The sequence below is a fragment of the Simochromis diagramma genome, unplaced genomic scaffold, assembly GCF_900408965.1.
Source record: "Simochromis diagramma unplaced genomic scaffold, fSimDia1.1 OVJJ01000596.1, whole genome shotgun sequence".
Lineage (NCBI taxonomy): Eukaryota > Metazoa > Chordata > Actinopteri > Cichliformes > Cichlidae > Simochromis > Simochromis diagramma.
The window spans coordinates 16,743,400-16,764,277 of record NW_024387245.1 but is presented as its reverse complement, the minus strand read 5'-3'; the positions used below and the strand labels follow the sequence as shown (position 1 = coordinate 16,764,277).

Sequence of the window (20,878 nt, the reverse complement as noted above, 5' to 3'; positions counted from 1 at the left end):
CAGCAGATTTAAAACTTAAAGCCAGTTTGGCTGTACATTTTGGAATAAATCTATTTCATGCTTCTCATTTTACTTTCTTTCTAGAAAGATGCTAAAATTGGTGAAAGGTTTTCCTCACAACAACAACACTATGAGACTGCACAATTTTATTGTATCAGATGAGGTCCTAGTGGTAATCAGCCACCATGTACTCATTGATCTGTCTAGGTCATTAATCAACTGCTGAAATTATGAATCACATAAATTCAACAAAGGTGTAAACTAAATTAAATGTTGTGGTGCTGAGTAGGTGAAAGGCTCTTTTGAAATGAACTGCAATTCAGAACTGCAAAGTGACTACACATTTAAAAAATGTGATTAGTTATATTTATAGAAACAGGTAAGTGGAGGTTATCCATTATACACAGCAAACTATGTTAACTGAAGACAAAAAGTAACTACATTTGGATTTATGAACCCTTCTCTTTCTCCTGTTTCTTCTTCTGCTCTTCTGTTTTATTTCACTTCCTTATGCCCATCCTATTCCTTTCTTTTTCACCAACATCATTTCTCCGCTATCCTCATGTTGCTTTTTCTCACAATATCATCAATTCCAAAACCAATCATCCAATGCTTTGTCTCTCTTGCTATCTGTCTCCCATGTATAAAATCCAACTGATTCCCATCGACACTTTGTCCTCCGATCACAACATTTTTATTTCCTCCTTTATTTCCTTCTGTTTATGTTTAACTGTCCCTCCTCTCTATCTCGTATTATTTAATTCCACTGCCTTTGCCATTTTTTCATCCATTTATTTTAATCTCTTAAATCTTCTCCTCCTGTCACACCTATTCACCTCGTTCCTTTTTAAATGCACTCCTCCACTTTTCAAAATCACATTTTTCCCGTTTTTTTTCTTCTGTTACTTCAACTTTTCCCCTACAACAATTTTTTTTTACCTTCCACTCCATTTGCCAATTCAACTCCCATTACACCTGTCCTCCTTTTACCAACTTTTCACAGAATCCTCTACATTTCCAAATGGCGATGCGAACTGTGGAGGCTCCACAATCCCAGCTGCTCTACACCCTGCTGATGATGAATGGTTGGTGGGACATCAGCATTCTGCTCTGCCAGGAATGGAATATTAGTGACTTCCTTTTCCTCATCAAGAACAACACCCGCTTTCACCTGGGCACTCTTGTCAACCTGACAACTATTGCCTTAACCTCTTCAGTATCTTCATCTGCACTATCAACCTCAGCGGTGGCATCAGGTATTGCAACCTTACCCTACTTTTCCTCTGCTGCCTCTTCTTCTACATCTTCCACTTCTTCTAAATCAGACCAGCAGCAAACTCTCCTGCGACAGTTGGAGGCCCTTAGAGAACACTCATCTACAACAGGATTGGTGACATTTGGGTGCGACATTCGCGAGGTGCGACGTTTGTGGACGCTGGTCACGCGGATGACGCTTCCAGAGTTTCACTGGGTCTTGGGGGACAGCCAGAATGTGGCTGAGCTGAGAACAGAAGGGTTACCCCTGGGGTTACTGGCCCATGGGGTCATGGGATCCCCTTCTCTCGATCACTACGTCCATGACTCATTAGAACTCGGGGCTCGTGCCGTGGGCAGTGCTGCCCAGGATAATCCTGCCTTGGCACTCATACCAGGGACTACCAATTGTATGGATAAACAACAGAGCAATGGGAGCTCGGGGGAATACTTGGCAAGGTAGGGAATATACAGATACAAAGTTTCATGCAATGTCCTCAAACTCTAATAAGGCACTCTATAAGCATGACTCACTTCTATAGGGTGCAGTTATTATTCTGCTACTGTATCGGGGGAAGAACAGTCAGTTTTGTTTTGTTTTTTTATATTTGCTTAGGCTGATCACAAACATTTTTGGTTGTGCAACATTTATAAAATGATGGTGGGGGTGAGTCTTCTAAAAAGTGGGTGAGAGCACGTTTTGTTGGAACATTTGCACATGGGGAAGCAAGCATTCATCATAATGACACAGCTCTGTGGAGAAATGTCTGGCTGTGTAAGATCAGGTCTTTGTAGGTCTTATAGTCATTTGAAAGAACCTAGCAGGCCAGCCGTACTGCATCCAAATCTGGATCAGAACTTGCCACTTTCAGTGTGTAGGCTGTGAGGACACATGTTGTGTTCTGTAATAAAGGAAATTTTGAAAATGGTTAGAGGATAGTGGGAAACAGATTGCCACCATAGCATAGTGGATCAGTGTAAGGCTTACTATATACATGCAGTTTGCAAACCAGACAAACCTAAAAAATGTTGTGATAATTATGCCCCACAAAATGATTATTTCAGCAGCTTAACTTGATGGATTTCTGTATAGATGTTTTTTATATGTTTCTTCCCTTGCAATAACAGAAAAAAATGATGTGTGTCAGTTCAATGTTCATGTAAAATCACCCAGGTACCACTTTACTATCTTACCAACATACAAAGGTATTCTGCCCATAGTACTAGTAAACCAAAAACATTGTCTCTTGCCTTTTTCAAACATGCAAAAAATGAATTCATTGGCAAAAATTAAAAGTTACCCAGTACCAGCCAAACATATTAAATGTGACACAGAAGACAAAATATGCACATACACTGATCTGCTTCCATTTGGGTTACCACTGCAGCACCACATTCAGTGAATATAACACGCTTAAGAGGTTGATAGAACTTTTGTGATAATCCAGTTAACTAAACTTAGTCATTCAGGATTGCTGAGTTCTTATGGAGTCCATGATTGACAGCTAGTGCTCCACTAATTTGTCAGAACAGCAACTATGCTTGCAAAATGCATGGTATCATCTGGAACAGGAATGATTATGCTCTCTCAGTATGACTGAGTGACTGATATAGCTTGCAGCCGCTGGCCCAGGGCAGTTTGCCAAATTACTGGAGCAGTGGCGATGCCAAAGATCAACTTACTGTATTCATATAGACTCTTGTGAGTATGATGGTTGTTATATTTTCCTTTATAGATATAGATAGGGCCCAAGCAAGGTAATCTCTTAAAAACTCTCACTGTGCTAAAGAATCACAAGTGTCATCTTTGCGTGGGATTGGATATTGGTCTATACGTGTTATGGGATTCAGTGACAAATAAGTTCTTTGCCTGTTGTCTTTTTTCCAAAAGATACTGTTAGCATTGCCCAGTCACATAAGTTCTTTACAGCTAATATTCCTTGGTGTACCGAATACTGAAACACTGCTTAGATTTTAAGCCGAATACAACATGACTTGCCTGTGAAACCTTGGTCTTGCACTCTCTTCAAGCTCAGTCAATCCCCTCCCTCAACACTGAATCTCTATACAGTATTTCTGACACAACTTCAATTCTGTTTGGCGCATGGCCTTTATCTCATGCCAAAGAGACATATATGTGCCCATATTTCACCTTTAACTTCAGCTTTTGCAGTATTGTGATTCTCGCTCCTGTGTAAGTTATCAATCCCACATTTGTATATTTCAGGTTGAGTTTAGGAATATTTTCCTGGATGTGAGCACTGACCCACTGGCTAGTTTCATCTTTCATGGCACTCTGTAAACATTAGGTGTCAGCCATATAACTTCTGTCACTGACAAATCATCCTCATTTGAGTCTCTCATGTTACCTCTGTACCTTCTTGTCCTTGGTTCTTGTTTTCTTTGCCTGTCTTTAATTTACATATTTTCTCTATGTACCCTCTTTTATTGCCCATCCTGCAACTTTTATCCTTAAACCAGAAATCTGCAGGATGGTGCAACATTTTAACATTTCTTAATCAAGTCTGAGTTTTGTGTACTACTTTATGTGTGCTGTGTTTTCCATAAATATGGAAATTTCCAAATTGCAAGTCAATGTTAGTCTATATTCTGTCAAAATTTCAGATTGGCCTCATTGCTCAGTCCACACACAAGTCTGTTCCTTAGTGCGTACTCCCCGACATGGCAATGCTCTCCTAATCTATGAAGCTCTGCCATATACTCCAATATGAATTCAATATTTGACTCATTCCTTTTGTAAAACCTGAACCATTCAGCTATCGCCAGAGGTGTTAGATTTAAAAGCCTCTTTAGTACGTCTGAGATCTCATCAAAAGTTTTGTAAGCCAGTTTGCTAGCAGGGCAAGTTGAAAGTTTTAGTGCCCAACTTTTTAAACAAAAGATGATCATCTATCCATATGGCCCATACTCCCAGACATTTTTAGTTAGTTTTCTTTCCTTTTCACAGTGTAATATCACTACTAGTCCTAGTCTAGTCTTTGTTCAACACTTTCAACACTCACATCCCCGCCTCCAGCTAGCTTTCCCATCATCCTAGCATCTATTCTAGGATGGGCAGATGAAAGTCCACTGAAGTCGCGTCAATAAAATCTGATGCTATTTTGCTCATCTGTTGCAAGGTAGGGGTGTGTTTTTCTTATCTTTGTCTCATATATTAACAGCAGTCATCAATGGATTAAACTACAAGATACAGTTTACATGCCTTAAATCTTAATCATGCAGGTACAACTCTGCTGACTCACTCATTCTGTTAAATAGGTATGGTAGGTATGGTACTAGTAAATAAAAGTAGTACTATTTGCACTTTTTTCAAATATGTAAACAATGTGTCCTTCCTCTTACTACATAGCAATAGAGTTACGTATAAAGGAGTGGTTATACATAATTTAGACCATATTGTGCAAAATAGGTTATATTATATATTCAGCAGAATATTTTGCATTCTTTGTATTACAGTAAATATCTGTTAGTGTTTCAGGGCTCTTCTTTCTGTTATTAATTAATGCACCAATTTAGTGGAGCTTAGGCTTCATTAAATTAAATATACATTTTAAACAGTAAGACTTACACAGTACCAAATCTGGGTTCTCTCCAGCCAACAATTAATCAATAATATCCAAATGTACAGTGCATACATTACTCTACTTCTTTCATATCTTTCAAATGTTTACTCGAGCAGTAACAAATAATTCATACACACCTACACCGTCTTGCATTTGCACAGCATGTAGTTTATGGGGATGTACACTGTAGTACAGTCAATAACTGCAGCACTGTGGTAAAATGCTAATGTGTAATGAATTACATTTAACAGCACTGTAATCTGCAGCTGCTCCACTCTAGAGATGTAAGTGACAGTGGATGTGTGATCACCCACCGCTGCATTACAAGTACTGTTTGACCTTTCCTGCTAAGATTCTCCTCAAAACACTCGAATCAGCAGAATGAATATCCAGTGAAGGTAATTATTAAACATGGTGAGCTCAGAGGTCCTGAAGGTCCTTCCATTGCTTTACTTTATTTAAAAAAGGGTGTTGATTCATTTGTCAGTGTTTTACATATTGCAGAAACACTTGCCAAACAGGACCTTTTGCCCAGTGAGAGTCCTCGTGCAGTCTTTGACCCCATGAAAACAGGGAGAAACTACTTGATGAGGTTTAGTTTCCTTTGTATGTGATAGTGGTTCTAATTCAAGCTGTTTCACACATGAGTGATTTGGAAAAGTCAGTCGCACACCTGCCTCGGGAAAATCTGAAAGTATTGGAAAGACTTATATGGAGAGGCTAGAGAAAAAAGAAAAAAAAGCAAAGATGAATGTTTGTAAGCAACCTGCAAAGATGAAAAAAAAAAAGTTTTTCTCCCCAAATCGTTCGTTTCAGTATTTCTAAAGCTCTGAGACTGTTTGGGCTGTCTGATCACATTCATGCTAAAGGGATTAAAAGATACGGAGAGTGGACTTATATTGAGTCAGGGTCATCATCATCCGTTACCATTACATTTTTTTTCCACACTATGAAACATATTACTGTGTGGAGTCTAACAATTACATTAGTTTCGCAATTTCTTTTCTTTTTGAAATCATTTGTAATCTTATTGTGGAGGCAGAGTGCTTTAGTGGTCAGATAAACTGACCCATCTAATCTTTTTTTTCTTTTTTTAAAAAACAACACTGGCTGTGGTAGCTGGAAATAATAGATGAGAAACCTAGAAGGCACAAAGAGGTTAGAGCAGCCAATCAGCAATCTTAAGGGTGTTGGTCCCCTGAATCCCTGTGCAGATGTGTGTAAATGTCATTACATCTTTGTATATGGTAAACAGACTAGTACTTGCATACCATTTTATAATCTAATTGACCAATCAGAGTTAACTCTGTATGCAGCCCACTGAATTGAGTTAAACATAATTTTTTCTTGAAAGTTAAAAGAATATATCTGAAACATGCACTATGTTAAATTATGTACATTTTTGTTATGTTTTTTTTTTTTCTCGCCTATAGCCCATTTAAACAACAGAGGCTAACCCAAGGTAGTGCCTGCTGGAATAGCTGAGGCTTGAACCATTGACCTTCCTGTTAGTAGATGACCCACTCTTCCTACTGCCCCTTGTATGACCACTTACAGAAATCTGCATATAAAAAAACATACTAAACTAGTATTGAGAACACAGATCTATATTAGACTATATGTAGTAGCTGTATTTTCACAAGCTGAAGAACATCAGATACTGAACTAATCGAAATATATTTATTTTCGATAAGGGTTTTCAGGGTAGAATTTATATACACACAGAGGCAAACTCTCTCCAAACCTTAAAAACAAAACCTGTCCAGTTTTGGGGGTTTTTGTGTGTCTATCAAAATACATATAGCAAAGCCATGCTCAAAACAAACTATAAATAAACATGAATAGGATTCCTCTCACCAGGAGAAAGCAAATGTTCTCTTTAGATAAGGGGCTTGGTTTCCTGTTGTTGTTAGACTGATCATTCAGTGAAGTCCAACTAGGGCTGTGCGATATGACCAAAATATCCCGATATAAGACATCTATCGTCCTGATAATGATATAAATCACAAAAATGTAACATTTTCTGTAAATTCTGTGAATCTCGGGCAGCTCGACTTGCGGGAAGTGTTTCCAGCTGCGCGTCATGTAGCTGGAGTCGAGTGTTTTAACCGATGCATGAAACTATACATTTTTAGACATAAGTTGTTAACTGCCGCCGTTTTCTTTGTGAGTATTTATTACACAGCGTGCTGCGGGGAAAAGCCTGTTCTAACGTTTGAGTCTAAGGTTTATTTTTTAGCACCTGGCGGCTCTTTTTTGCTTCTCATCCATAAATAATCTGCTCTTTCACGTGATTCAGTTTATTTTGAAAAGTCTCAACAGGATCTTGAGCTTTATTGTGAAAGATCTATGTGGAACATAAACAAGCGGACATGCCATGGTGTTCAGTGTTGCCAACTTAGCGACTTTGTCGCTATATTTAGCGAGCTTTCAGACCCCTTAGCGACTTTTTTTCTAAAAAGCGATTAGCGACAAATCTGGCGACTTTTTCTGGTGTTATTGGAGACTTATTTATGACGACTTTTTGACGTGAAAGCGGGTATCGCTTTTACTCTCAACAAGCAGCGGGTGCTGCCGTGGGTACCTCGCCCCTTCCAAAGCGCTCACGGGCGGAGGATAGTCCTCCCCCAGCTGCTATCAGGGCAGATGTTCACACCTATGCGTCCGAACTGCAAATGAATCGCGCATGAGCGAAGCCGCTGCTCCCGCACTGACTGTAACGCAGTCATTTCTTCTTTTACTGTTATGCTGTTTTATGGATCACGAGGTTTAAAACTACTTATAAACACACACACACAATAACTCCACCAGAGTGCCTATTTCGGGTCACTTTTGCCGGTCCAAGCCCGGATAAAGGAGCAGGGTTGGAATTGTGACATTAAAAAAAAACAATAATTGCTAAAATAAATTTAATTTGTAGTTATAAATAAACTCTAAATGCATTTAGGACGTTCTTTACTCACTTTGTCTCTTCCATGATGTTATTTCTCTCTCCAACAACGTAGGTTACAATTATATTAGCTTGACCAATTATGCAAATTAGGCGATGACGTCATTTAGCGACTTTTAGGAAAGCCAATAGCGATTTTCCTTACTGAGGAGTTGCCAACACTGATGGTGTTACCGTCGTTGTTGCTAACCAAAACGCATAAAAACAGTCGCTTGCCCATCCGTAGTGTGGTTATATTAAATATAAGAGAAAGAGAGAACTTTAAGAAATTAATATAGCCACTACAGTGACCATCAGAACAATGAAAAAAATTATTTTGCGACACCACGAAACAAACGATAGCGTAAAATGAAATGATAGACGTTTTTATATCGTCATCCGATATATATCGTTATATCGAACAGCCCTAAGTCCAACCATAAAAATACACAAAAATTCTACAAATCAATTCAGCATGACCTCAGCCACACTTCTAAGGGGGCTGTTAATACAGACAGTGGCAGACTTCTCTCCCTGGACCCTGCAGCCAGTCAGAAAATGCAAATGAGAGAAAATCTCAGACACATTTAACAGAAGTATCTGACATTTTTCTGAACAAAACCACAGCAGAACATGTATATAATGTTAGCTTAACTGAAATAGAGAGGCCATATCACTACCTTAGTGGTAAAGAAGCCTCTACAACAGATAGATTTTAATTGCACAGAAAGTTTATATCAGATAACAGCACATGATCATGAATGCAAAATAGAGCAGATCATATGTTTTACAAGTTTATGAGTGTACTTTAGCCTGCTTGTGGTCTTCATATTTTCCAGCACTCTTAGATCTCTGCAGTGTTTGTACCTCTGATCATGCTAGGAGGGTGCAGGGGACATCTTTAAGCTTTAAGGCTGGGCTATAGGCTGGCCACCTCAGCAGATGTCAGAGAGAGTCTTGTATTTTTTGTGCTCTTTGCAGCTTACTTAGTTGCCGCTTCTTTTTTATACCCTAAGAAAATATCAGATGGGCTCAAGTAAACCTTCAATAACGTGTTCAGCATATATGATGCAAACTTTAAAAGAGAGAAAAAAGCAATAATAATAAAAATAACGAGTGTCATTCCAGTAATAAATTGGTGGTCAAAGCAAAATGAATCTGCATACACAGAATGACAAAAGGACTCATTAACAAGCTCTTTGTGCTTCTAATGAGACACCTGAGTCCACCTGCCTTTCCAGAGTTTTGACACTTCTGGAGGCGTTAGTGGCCGCAACTGTAATCAGGCTGTTTCCCACTTGAAGTCTGTTCCTTCTGCTTAGTTTTGATTTGGTTAGATGCTAAGAAAATTACTCCACATGAATAGTTATATCCAAAGCTTAAATGTTTATTGATTGTATAAAGATTTTTTTTCTTACCATCACACTCGAGTTGAGTTGTTTTTCCTGAATGTCTTATATTTAGGAGAAATCCATCAGTTTTTCCTGCAGTCTTGATCAGCCGTTGCTAGTTACAATTGACCAGTCTTGTGACATTGGTCTCACTGTTACTGAAATAAGGGTCTCAGGTTACTGCTGAGTTTGTACAGATGCTGTGTAAATGCTAGCAGAAGGTTAGCACAGGGCAGCTGTGGCACAGGTGGTTGTGTGGGTCGTCTATCAGTCAGAAGGTCAGTGCGTCGATCCCTGACTCCTCCGGTCTGCATGCCAAGGTATCCTTGGCGTCCTTATGCTGAGTTGGCCTCGATGCATCCACTGGAGTATGAGTAAAGGTTGGAAAAATGCATCTTCACATTTCTTCTCTTACTGTTAGAACTTTCTTGACCTGGGTTTCAACTATATCTATATCTATTTTTCGTTGCTAAATAGGTTAAAGGTTAACATTAAGCTGAAACTGCAGAAGCATATTATTTATACCAGCTATTCATCACTTTTAGCAATCCATGCTGACACTTCTGTTAGCATCCTCACGTCACTTTATGGCGAGCTGTGAGTGCTGACAATTCCTTATGTGTACGGGACATAATTGAAATTGATGCAGTGCTTGGCGCATCATCTAATACATCTTAATCTCATTTTTTGTCTTCTGAAAGATAGAGGTACTTTGCAAATCTCCATATACACCCACAGGACCATCGATACCCAACTGGGAACAGTGTTGGGAGTAACGGAATACATGTTCCAGTGTTACGTATTTAAAATACAAAATATGAGTAACTGTATTCCGTTACAGTTACCGTTTAAAAATGTGGTATTCAGAATACAGTTACTTTGTTGGAATAAAGGGATTACACGGCGGTCAATTCCTGTTTCATATGTTAGGCTATGCCCTCTCTATTTTTGGTAAATCTGCGCCGGTGGAAACCCAAACAAAACACGCATTAAGAGGCTCAAATACCTGTGTCTCAATCTTGCGGCCCATGTCACCTCTACTTGCGGCCCGCATAATGACCTGAAGAAATATATTTTTTAAAATTATTGTTCAAAAATGTATTTAATATGAAGGCAATAGGCAGAGTGTTACAGGCATAGCCCTAAAGAATGTAGCCTCATGGGCAGTATAGCCCAGTTGTAAGTAAGCTATTAAGACTCAACTGTACACTGTGTTCATGTTTTCCTCCGAAACAATAAGTTCCGTTGGAGCAGCCTTTCAACGCCTCTCTCTGTCTCTCACCAGCAAACTTGACCCAGACAACAAAGTAAAGCTAGTTTTCGGCTACGAGCCCGACACGGAACCGACGTATTAGCCAGAGGTCCCTTTACTACGGTGCCGTGGACCTGTTTTGCACGGAATAGTTTTCTATACGAGATCGCTGCAAAAAGTGCAGCCTTACCTAATGTCCACCCTACTGTTACTCATTTTATATTAAGATTTAAAAATCTAGTTGGTATTGGTATGGCGGGTATCCTTCAGTAATAGTAATAAATCACACAGCAAAAGTACATTCACGTAGTTGTAAAAAGCATGATAATATATTAAGTAATCCAAAGTATTCAGAATACATTACTCTCATTGAGTAACGTAACACGTTACAAAATACATTTTGGGGCATGTATTCTGCAATCTGCAGTGAAATACATTTTAAAAGTAACCTTCCCAACACTGACTGGGAATCAATCCATTAAGCTATGACTTCAACTATGAGAGTAAAATGACATAATTGCAGCTAATCACTAAGTTAAGTAGATACTGGAATCCACAAAAACAAACAAACAAAACAAAAAGAAAGAATCTGTTTTGTAGTTCTTTAACTGCATTACATTACTAAAATTGAGCTGATAGCAATGTAGTATCTAATGGGATATTTAAATGTTTCTTAGATTTTTAGTAATCTACAAGAACAAGAAGTGCTGCATCTCTTTACATTCAGCCTCCTAAATGTCTCGTTTTGACCCTTTTCTTACAGCGAGCAGCTAGTCAAACAAATATCTCTCCATTTTCAAAATAATTAAAGTGTATTTACTTTTACTCTCTAATTATTTCTCCAAATGTCTATTACAAATCTGCGGGAACATATTTACCCCATGGTTTACACCATTCATACCCAGCGGCTTTTTAGAGTGAAGATTGTGGTCATTTTCACTCATTTCATACATTTCAGATTCAGTGAGAATTTTGTTGTCTGAATAACAGGTGCTTGGTGGATGAGTTGACCTTAAGGGAGCAGTTGTCACCACAGCAGTGTTGAAGCCAAAGACCATGTGACAGATGAGCAACGGAAAGATTGTAGCTGTTCTCAGTTGAACACTGAACTCTTCAGGGCATCTGTTTCATGATTATTATGGACCTGGTTGCAGCAGTGTTGCTGGGAATGCCATCAACCTCTCTCAATGGGAGAAAGCAGGTGACATATAGAGGTGTTTGCCACCAGACAGCTGTAGTGTCATGGGACTTGCGGCTGGGACACTATCGAAATAACCAGCTTTATGCTAACCCAGGGCATGTGTGGTGCATAGATATTTTTAGCATGATGGGGAAAATCTAGAATTCATAGCAAATAAGGGCCTCCAAAAGCAGTTTTACCTTATTCTAGCTGAATGGCAGTGATATGCTTACTGTATAGAAAAGTAATGACAAAAACATCAGAATAACATATGAAATGCAGATTTATGCAAACTGGGAATGACTATGTTTTGTATAAAAAGGATTTTTGTGATGCTACACTTTAAAAAGGCACATAAATCATTTAAAAAGGAAGTCAGAAATGCAAGGTCTAGCTAATCTGTGAAACAATGAAACAGCTTAGTTAGCATCATAGCCACACTTTCACAGGTCACAAGGTCAAGACCAAAACATGAATAACTTTTTAAAATATTTACCCAGATGTTTCCTTCTAGGTTCTGTAATAAAACTAGCAGAGCGGACGTGAGACTTACAAAGGGGCTGTAAATACTGCATAAAATGGAAGGAATTTGAGGAATATAAATTGAAAGTAATAGGAGGTAGCTGTGTACGTGGTACTCATTAATCAGTATCATCCTGCTATCTTATTGTCTGATAGCTAAAAACTTCCACAATCAGTTTATGCTGATTCTGGAAGCTGTAGTTTCATTTTTCAAAACCCAAAACAGCTGTTTAGGTCCTGCCACGATGGCTTAATTAGCTGCAAAGAGAACAGCAGACCCCAGATGTCACACTTTTTGAAATAAGACATGTTCCCTATGTCACTTCCTAATAAGATACTAATCGCTTAGTTAGAATTCTTAATCCTAATTTTATGGATTGGACAAATCTATCAATAAAATCCACATAACTGCACTGTAGGATTAAAAACTGGTATATAGTTTGAAGTCTGCTTTTGACATGTTGAAAATTGAAACAAAAACTCTAAGAGATTGGTAGTCATGGTACAAAAACGCAATATAAATAAATGGCTCGCTTTCGTTTACTCTAGTTAGCCTCCATCTGGGTCCTCCAACTCCACAATATATCATCTGCATACTCCGCAGTTCATGACACACTAGAATACTAACTTGTGTCAGTGTGCAGGACTGGAGCCTATAATATTAACTAACAATTATCCCACAACTCATTTCTCACCATGTTATGGAGTCATACAAATGTAAGTAGGTAGTGTAAAAAAATATGTTCTATGTGGAGTATTTGAGTAAAAGGGTAATGTGTAATACATCCCAACACGAATTCTAAATTGGCCATAGGTGTGAATGGATAACCAACTGTTTAGGTTATCAGGTTACCCTCCACCCCATCGTTTTGCCCCATGTCAGCTGGGTTTTAGGCTCAAGCCCCACCTTGACCCTGATCTGGATATGCAGTTCAGAAGCTGGATGGACTGGAAAATTAGAATTTTATGTATCACTGATTTGAGTATATCACATTTATCTGCAGGCGCTGTTTCAAAGAGGATTGAGTGTTTGCTTGTTTAAATGTATTGAAAAAGTCAACATTTTTCATGGGCTTTACTTATTTTTTTCACACAACTGTAGACAGGCAGCTGTTCACTGAAATTGCTCCAGGGATAGAGAACTAATCAGCCAGTCATGCTGTAATGCGTGGCTGGTGGGTAAAATAGCCTGATCGTATGGAAGTTGGATTTAGTCCATTTTCAAGTGAGAATGGTTCTCAGGAAATCTTGCAGTTTATTTCTACCAGGTAAAATTTAATTGTCTCAATTTCAAATTTAGTTGTATCACATTCCAAAATATTGAATGAAATATGCAGACTAAATAGACTGACATACTTTTGAGATACATAAAGATTAATATTACATTATGAGAGTTTATATAATTAATTCATCTACATCATAAATATGATTTATAGTTACTGCTGAATATTCTGCTTGACTCTGCAGTTCATATATTCAGTTTTGCTTTAATTTCCATCTCTCTCCATCGGGCTTTGAACCAAGAAAGATCAGTAAAGGATCAGGCTGTGCATAAACCCTTCATTCTGACATTTACATCCGAGATCTTTTTTCTTTTCTTTTTTCTATTTATCACTGTGTTCCATTCGCCGAGCACTCTAAAAGCTGGACTTTTTGTGACTCATTCATTTGGTCCTGTGGGAAAATTCTTTCAAGGCAGACCACTTTGTATTATGAGAAATGAATTGCCTAAAAGAGAGTATACTGCATAGCATCACAAAGCGATGGCGTGCTTGTGCGGGAAGTCAGTGTTCTGCAAACTGTACTGCAATCAGCTGGCAAAAAAAGTAGTTTTCTAGAAAAATGCTCAAATCTGTTACATGTAAGGAATTGTAAAAATCAAATGTTTTCTATTGCACATAATATGTTACATTTTGTATCTGCTAGAGCCTGATGAAACACTTTTATAATATAATAATAATGTGCATGTGTTAGTCCCCATAGGGAAATTACTCCTCTGCATTTAACACATTCACCCAGTGAAGCATTGGGCAGCCACCAATGCAGCACCCGGGGAGCTGTGTGTAGGGACGGTACCTTGTTTGCTTATTGTTTCATTGAAACCTTTACTGCAGGGGTGTCCAATTTCAGGCCTCAAGGGCTGGTGTCCTGCAGGTTTTAGATATCACCCTGGGTCAACACACCTGAACCAAATGATTAGTTCATGACCAGCCATTTAAATCAGCTATGTTGGATCAAGGACACATCTAAAACCTGCAGCACACTGATCCTCAAGGCCTGGAGTTGGACACCCCTGCTTTACTCCAACTGCCCATCATTTAGAAACCAAAGCCATTTAATATCTGATGGTTCTACAGATTATACTTTCATTAAAAAAAATGCATGTCCTGGGAAAAAAGTTGGCATTGTCCCCAATTTATGGATAGTTTAGAAAACAAGGATGAGTAACGCTCACATGAGGTGCATATTATAAGCAAGAAAGAAGTAACACTTGCTCTTTAGCTTATCAGTAATATGTAGTGTAATAGTCTGTCAATTTTAATGTTAATTGCAAGAGAATAAATGATGAGGACCAACCATGTGTTTCACAAATGTAATTCTGTCTTGCATAATAAATCTAGCTGTGGTTTGCAGGAGTGCAAATTTCCATAAATATAAAACAAGATTACCACACTCTCTGGTATAGTAGAAAGCTTGACTGGGGCAAGTCAAACGTAAGCTGCATAGTAAAGTAGCTGCAGGCCATGCATACATGTTTGTTACACTTGCACATAAATCAATGTTATTTCAATTCTATATTTTTTTTTTAAGTTATTATGATTTTCAATGTTGTTTCACTTGATACGTATTGCAACATATAGACATAAACATGTTGAGAAACCAACGTTTGATAAGCCTTTTCTTATCTATTGTTGCTGTTGCAATAGTTTTGTTCTTAAATCCAGTTGATAGGATTAGTTGACAAAATACTGGCATTTGAGGGAACTGTGCAAAAATATTGTAAACATATTTGGGTTTTTTCCAAAACATTTTAACAATCAGTCATCAAAGATAATATTTAAATCTGATTCAGGGGACCAGGGATGTCAAGCATAAGGTCCAGGGGACAGAATCTCCCCAGCAAAGACTGAAGGAGTTGCAGATTTTGAACTTTTAACTGCTTTACAGTTTTTCCTGTCAATAAAGAATGACCCTCATTCATACTACACTATTACTATTATTAGTAATAGATAAACAATTAAATAACAGAAAGTTGCTGTTTTTTCACTATTTTATACATTTATGATTTTACAGTCAATTCACAGAAAGACAAGAAAAAAAGAAATTTTCTTTGAATGAACAAAAACGATATTTTATCATTACAGTACATGGCAATGAACTACAGAACTGTTTCTGTAATTGTACATGTTTATCATGCAGCTTCACTGGTTTGGCACACTTGAGATTACAGTAGTGAATATGTGGCTCAATGTGTAAAATGAGTTTGACATCCCTACCATAGATGGTTGACTGAGTAAACAATCTGATATAGTGGCTCTTTATATATTTATTTGGGCATTCAAATAATTTGGATGTCAGGTAGGGCTCACTGAAAAAGGAAAACTTGTTTTTTCACTTTTTATGACAAATCACATCTAGTTGGGATTGAGGGTTTTCCAGGGGGTTTAAAGTCAGTGTGCAAAAGTTAAAATCACACATGACAGGATAGCAAAGCCTAAGAAGATAAAGGTAAGATATAAATGTGCATTTTCACAGAAATACACTATACACCCTTCTGAGAGTTCAGTGAGCAAAAGTCCTTTATAACTAGATATTGTGCCGAGACAAATTTCCACAGGTTATCTTATTTATTTTTTCCCCACCATAGACAATCCGTCTTGATAGAAATCATTTTAAACTGATCCATGCCCGTCAAAGTAAAGGTTAGTACCCACATGTGCCAGCTAGATGAACCATAAAGATAGAAAATGGTATATGATAAATGTCCCCTCTGAGGCTTGTATTCCCTGAACCAATGTCAGTGAAACACTTTCTGTTTGCTTCAGGCGAGGATTGGTTTAACAAGGAAGAATACTCTTGGCAGAGATTTCTATGCAGCTACAAAGGCAGCAGCATTTCCTTTTTTCTATATTTTATTTTTAAGAGCAAAATGTTTTCTTGCTTAAAAAACATTCATTGTTGCTGATTAATGTTGTGAGAGTAAAGAATAAGATGGATTTAAGTGCACTCCCATTCCTTTTCATTTAACTTGCTTGGTCAGTGATGTACACACAACAACAGCCTTGTGGTTATATCATGTTAAAAATCTTTTTTATTTTTTTGGGTGATGCATGAGGCGAGAACACGAGGCAGCCTTGACACTGAGTTAGTCTTGGTCTGGAAAATATATGATTCACCCAGACGTCATTCTTTGGCTACAAATACCATCATTTTATCTTTTCATGAAGTGGAAGTGAATCACGTCACGTTGAATAAAAAGTTCAACCATAGTTTTTATTTCGAGCATAGGAGGTAAAGTAGCAGCTCCGGATGTAGTGAACTACAGCACGTCAGCAAGTAGTTTTGAAGGTCAAATAATTGTTTGGTATGATAAGTTGAGTGGTGAGAAATATGGAGCTTAAGATAAGTATATTGGGGCTTGGTTTAAATATTTTAGCTACATTTATGCTTGGAGATGATTTCTCAAACTGAAGCTGTTTTCGTAGGAACAGGCAGGACAAACTGGAAACAAACTTAAAATTATGTAGTGTAAACTGGCAGACAAACAGGCAGTGGTGGTATTTTAATTAGGTTAGTTTGTTTACAATAGTGTTGAAATGGTAGCTAGTTGTTGACATCTCTAAATGTTTTTTTGGAATTTAAAGTGCTCTTTATTTAAATAATCAATGTGATTCTTGGTTTTCTTAGGGATCACATTATTTAATGTATTTCCTTCCCCTTAGTGTAATCAGTCAAACTGTTTTTTCCCAGTTTCATTTTGATAAACTTAGTCTTGTGCATTTTGTATTTACTTTTAACTTGTCTAATTTTTCTGATGACTTGGAGCTATGTTCCCTGCTGTTTAGCATCTCCCTAAGTGTTGTAATCCTGTTTCCTTTGTGTACTGTTCTCTAGTTCCCCATGTTTCTGTTTCCCTGCTTTCTCTCGTGGACTTTGGTTTGCCTTTTTTTAAAAATGTAATCGATGCCTGCCTTTGACTCTGCATTTGAGTCATCCAGTCTGCCTTTACAAACATTTGTGAGAGAATGGGTTTTTAAAAAATAACTCACTGAATTCTAGCACAGTACTGTTATAGGTTGTCACCAGTGCAACAAGTAAGTTTTCAAATTGCAAAAGTGGAAGCAGTTAGGAACCACAGCAATTTAGCCACAAAGTGGCAGGCCAGATAAAAAGCAGGGTGGCAAAGTGTTGAGGCATGTAGTGAAATCTGCCAAAGCTCTGCTGATTCAATAACTGCAGATTCTAACCCTCCTCTAGTATTAACATCAGCACAAACATTATGTCCTAAGAGCTTCATGGCATGGTTTTCATGGCTGAGCAGCTCCACTTGGAGTAATGTGTAGGTGGCCCAGTGCTTTTGTGTGTCTCTGAACTCGATTCTGTGTTCAAAGACATCCAAAGTCAGCAGAGACAGAGCAGTCCTGTGGGTGTGCCAGTTTAACTATCCTGAGCTTGTCTGATTAGAAGAGTTCAATAGTTCATAATGAGTGGAGCCACTTAGGATCAATCCCAGTTGTAATAACTATCCTTGGAGTTCTGATTACGTGATTGGTGTTGCAGCGGTCTGACCCTTTTTTTAACTGAGTCCTTATGTGGATGAAACACATGGATACCAGTTTAACTTGGACATCTATATTGATTTTTGCTACAAAACTGTCCTTCCCTTTTCACAGCTACTTTTCTGAGACACCTTGCCTATATTAATCTGACAGTAAATTCAGACTTGAACTTGAAACATATTCAAATAATACAGATGTCTTGCCTAAACACATTACCTTCTATAATACGTGACCTTTTAGTATGAAAGTGACATTTCACATTTAGCATGGAACACTTTCTGCAATGTCAGGAAACTGCGAGAGCATGACACTGGCTGCCATCAGGAGAGAGACACACTCCCCAGGTAGTTTAACATCTACAAGCTACTGTGAAAACACTGACCTTCAGACAGCTTGCTTGAGTTGTCAGGTTGGCTAAAAACCTGTAAAAGATGAAGGGAAGTTGACAAGGTGGTGGGACGGGAAATTTTTCAGTGAGCAAGGTGACACGATGGAGATATTTTGAAAAAGGTCACTTCAGGTACATCATTACCTCCTCAAGGCATATCAAAGAGCTGTGCATCTACCTGGATGCCTGCATGTTTTCTTAAATTCAAACATATCCAATCCAGTGTGTGTCTTTCTTGTGTGTGGGTGTGAGTGTGTGTGTCTGTTCTGGTATCTGACACTCTCAGACAGCCAGTAGCATGGCTCAGTGAGGGAGATGGCGTGATCACTGGACCGTGGTTTGTCTTATGCTGTCACACATACACACACTCACAGATAGACAGCCACTAAGGCCGCCAAGATAATACACCTCTCTGTTGTTGCTTTTACACCAATAAAGTGGAAATTGATATATGAACTAACCAAGAGTAAAACATAATTGTACATTTAAGCCCATAAGTCCCAAGAACAGAGATCCAAACATGTCTGGATAGAGGCGATAAAGAATAAAAAAGCAAGGCAGCAGAAAACTTTTTTTTTTTTTTACAGCTGTGCATCCTGCAATTTACTTTATTGTGCAAGATGAACTGTGCTCAGTGCACACTCAGTCTCTCTGTTGTATTTAAGATATAAAAGAAAATGGGTTTCAGCTTTCTGAGTCATAAAGAAGACATATGCATATGTCATGCATATTCATATTTATCAAACATACTGTCAGGGTAGCATCATAAACTTGATCTGAAATGATTCCTCTCCAGGCTGAGCTGATCATAAAAAAATGCAACACTGGTTATTTGTTCAAACAACTGCTATTAATGTGTGTCAAAGTCAGAAGCAGTCAGCACGGTGTTGTTGTGCTCTCCAGGATAAGGCTGGATTGGATCAGTGAGTAAACAAAGCATGTAGTGTTGACAAGACAGACTGATGATTATTTCTTGTCTTTTGGGGGGGGGGTTTGTTAATGTTTTTTAAGATTACCACAATATTTCAGCTGCTTTCACCAAGTGAAATTATTTTTATTATTTTTTTTACCAATTTCATTTGTAATCCAAACAATCTTTCATCTTTTTCAGTTAGCATCATTTTACTGTACCCACTAAAGTGAAGAGAAGTGAATGGAACTTTAAAATGTAACATTGACAGGACGCCCTAAATGATACTTACAGAGCATCTTGAGAACATACAGTTGTCTACAGTCTAATAAGGCCTACGTTTTCTTGAACCTTCTATATTTTATAAATTTAGTGCGAAATAGTCACAACAGAGAGAAAACCCTAGTAATCAAATGACAAAGAAGGAGAGCGACAGGACAGAAGGCGCACGGTGGGAGAGAACCAGGGATTATTAATAACTAATGATTAAACGCAAAATGGTTTAAACTCGCCTTTTCACTCACAAATAGTGAGTGAAAAGAGGTAAGTAAATGACATGTGATACACACATATACACACTCAGAAGTAGTGCGCAATTGCATACGGTCGAATTGATTTTCTTTTCATTGGTTATAATCCCAAATAGTTTGGAAAAATGCTCAAACTCATCCATCCATCCATTTTCTTCCACTCAAACAATTCAGGGTTGTGGTGGGGATGGAGCCTTTGATTTTTTGATTGACTTTTGACTGGGTATCACTCTTTGCAAACATAATAAGTATATTGTTAAAAAATGTTCCCAAAATTTTAATGATGTTTGACATTAAGCATGTGTCCAGTAAAACTGTGTGTACCCTTCTGCTCGCCTTTTTTCTCTTCCAAGCTTCTTCACAATGTTCCTCGCTCCTTTTTTTTCCCTAACACTTCTTGTTTTCTCTTTTTCTTCATTCTCCTCAGATTTGTAGCCAACACATCATTTGAGGGCCAGAGCGGTTTCATATCCAGCAACAGTCAGAGCCAGAATGTCATCTCAGAAGCCCATCACTACATCTGGTCCCTCCAGCTGGATCCCTTAGGCCAGCCAACCTGGACCCGCCTGGGACGCTGGCGCAGGGGGAGAATTCTGATGGACCCAGCAGCCTGGCCAAACCATCCAGGTTCTGGAGGAGGTGGCGATTGGCGCCGACCTCCACGGTTGCACATGCGAGTAGTGACACTGGTGGAGCACCCATTTGTATTTACCCGTGAAGTGGATTCGGATGGCTTATGTCCTGCCGGGCAGCTGTGCCTGGACCCGCTTACCAATGACTCTTCAGTTTTGGAAGGACTTTTCCAGAACCTCAGAGGAACCAATGGATCTGTTCCCACAGATCTAAAGAAATGCTGCTATGGCTACTGCATTGATCTATTGGAGAAGCTGGGGGAGGACATGGGCTTTACTTTCAATCTCTACATTGTTGGTGATGGGAAATACGGGGGGTTTAAGAATGGTCGTTGGACAGGATTGGTGGGTGATCTTCTCAGTGGTGCTGCCCACCTGGCAGTGACATCTTTTAGCATTAATTCAGCTAGGAGCCAGGTGATTGACTTCACCTCACCTTTCTTCTCCACAAGCCTAGGAATTCTGGTCAGTGTTGCTCTTCACTCTCTGGCTTCTTTTTTCCTCCTCTTTTCCTCTCCACTTCTTC

General features: G+C 38.5%; 1 protein-coding gene across 1 annotated transcript in view; it reads left to right on the top strand.

The window, feature by feature from the left end:
- The window catches only part of grin3a (glutamate receptor, ionotropic, N-methyl-D-aspartate 3A), a 52,601-nt gene that overhangs the window by 7,936 nt on the left and 23,787 nt on the right, over positions 1-20,878 (top strand). Inside the window, exons 2-3 of the mRNA XM_040000359.1 lie at positions 1,004-1,713; positions 20,148-20,817. Of these exons, the coding sequence (XP_039856293.1) occupies positions 1,004-1,713; positions 20,148-20,817 (1,380 nt within the window). The remainder of the gene's footprint in view (positions 1-1,003; positions 1,714-20,147; positions 20,818-20,878) is intronic.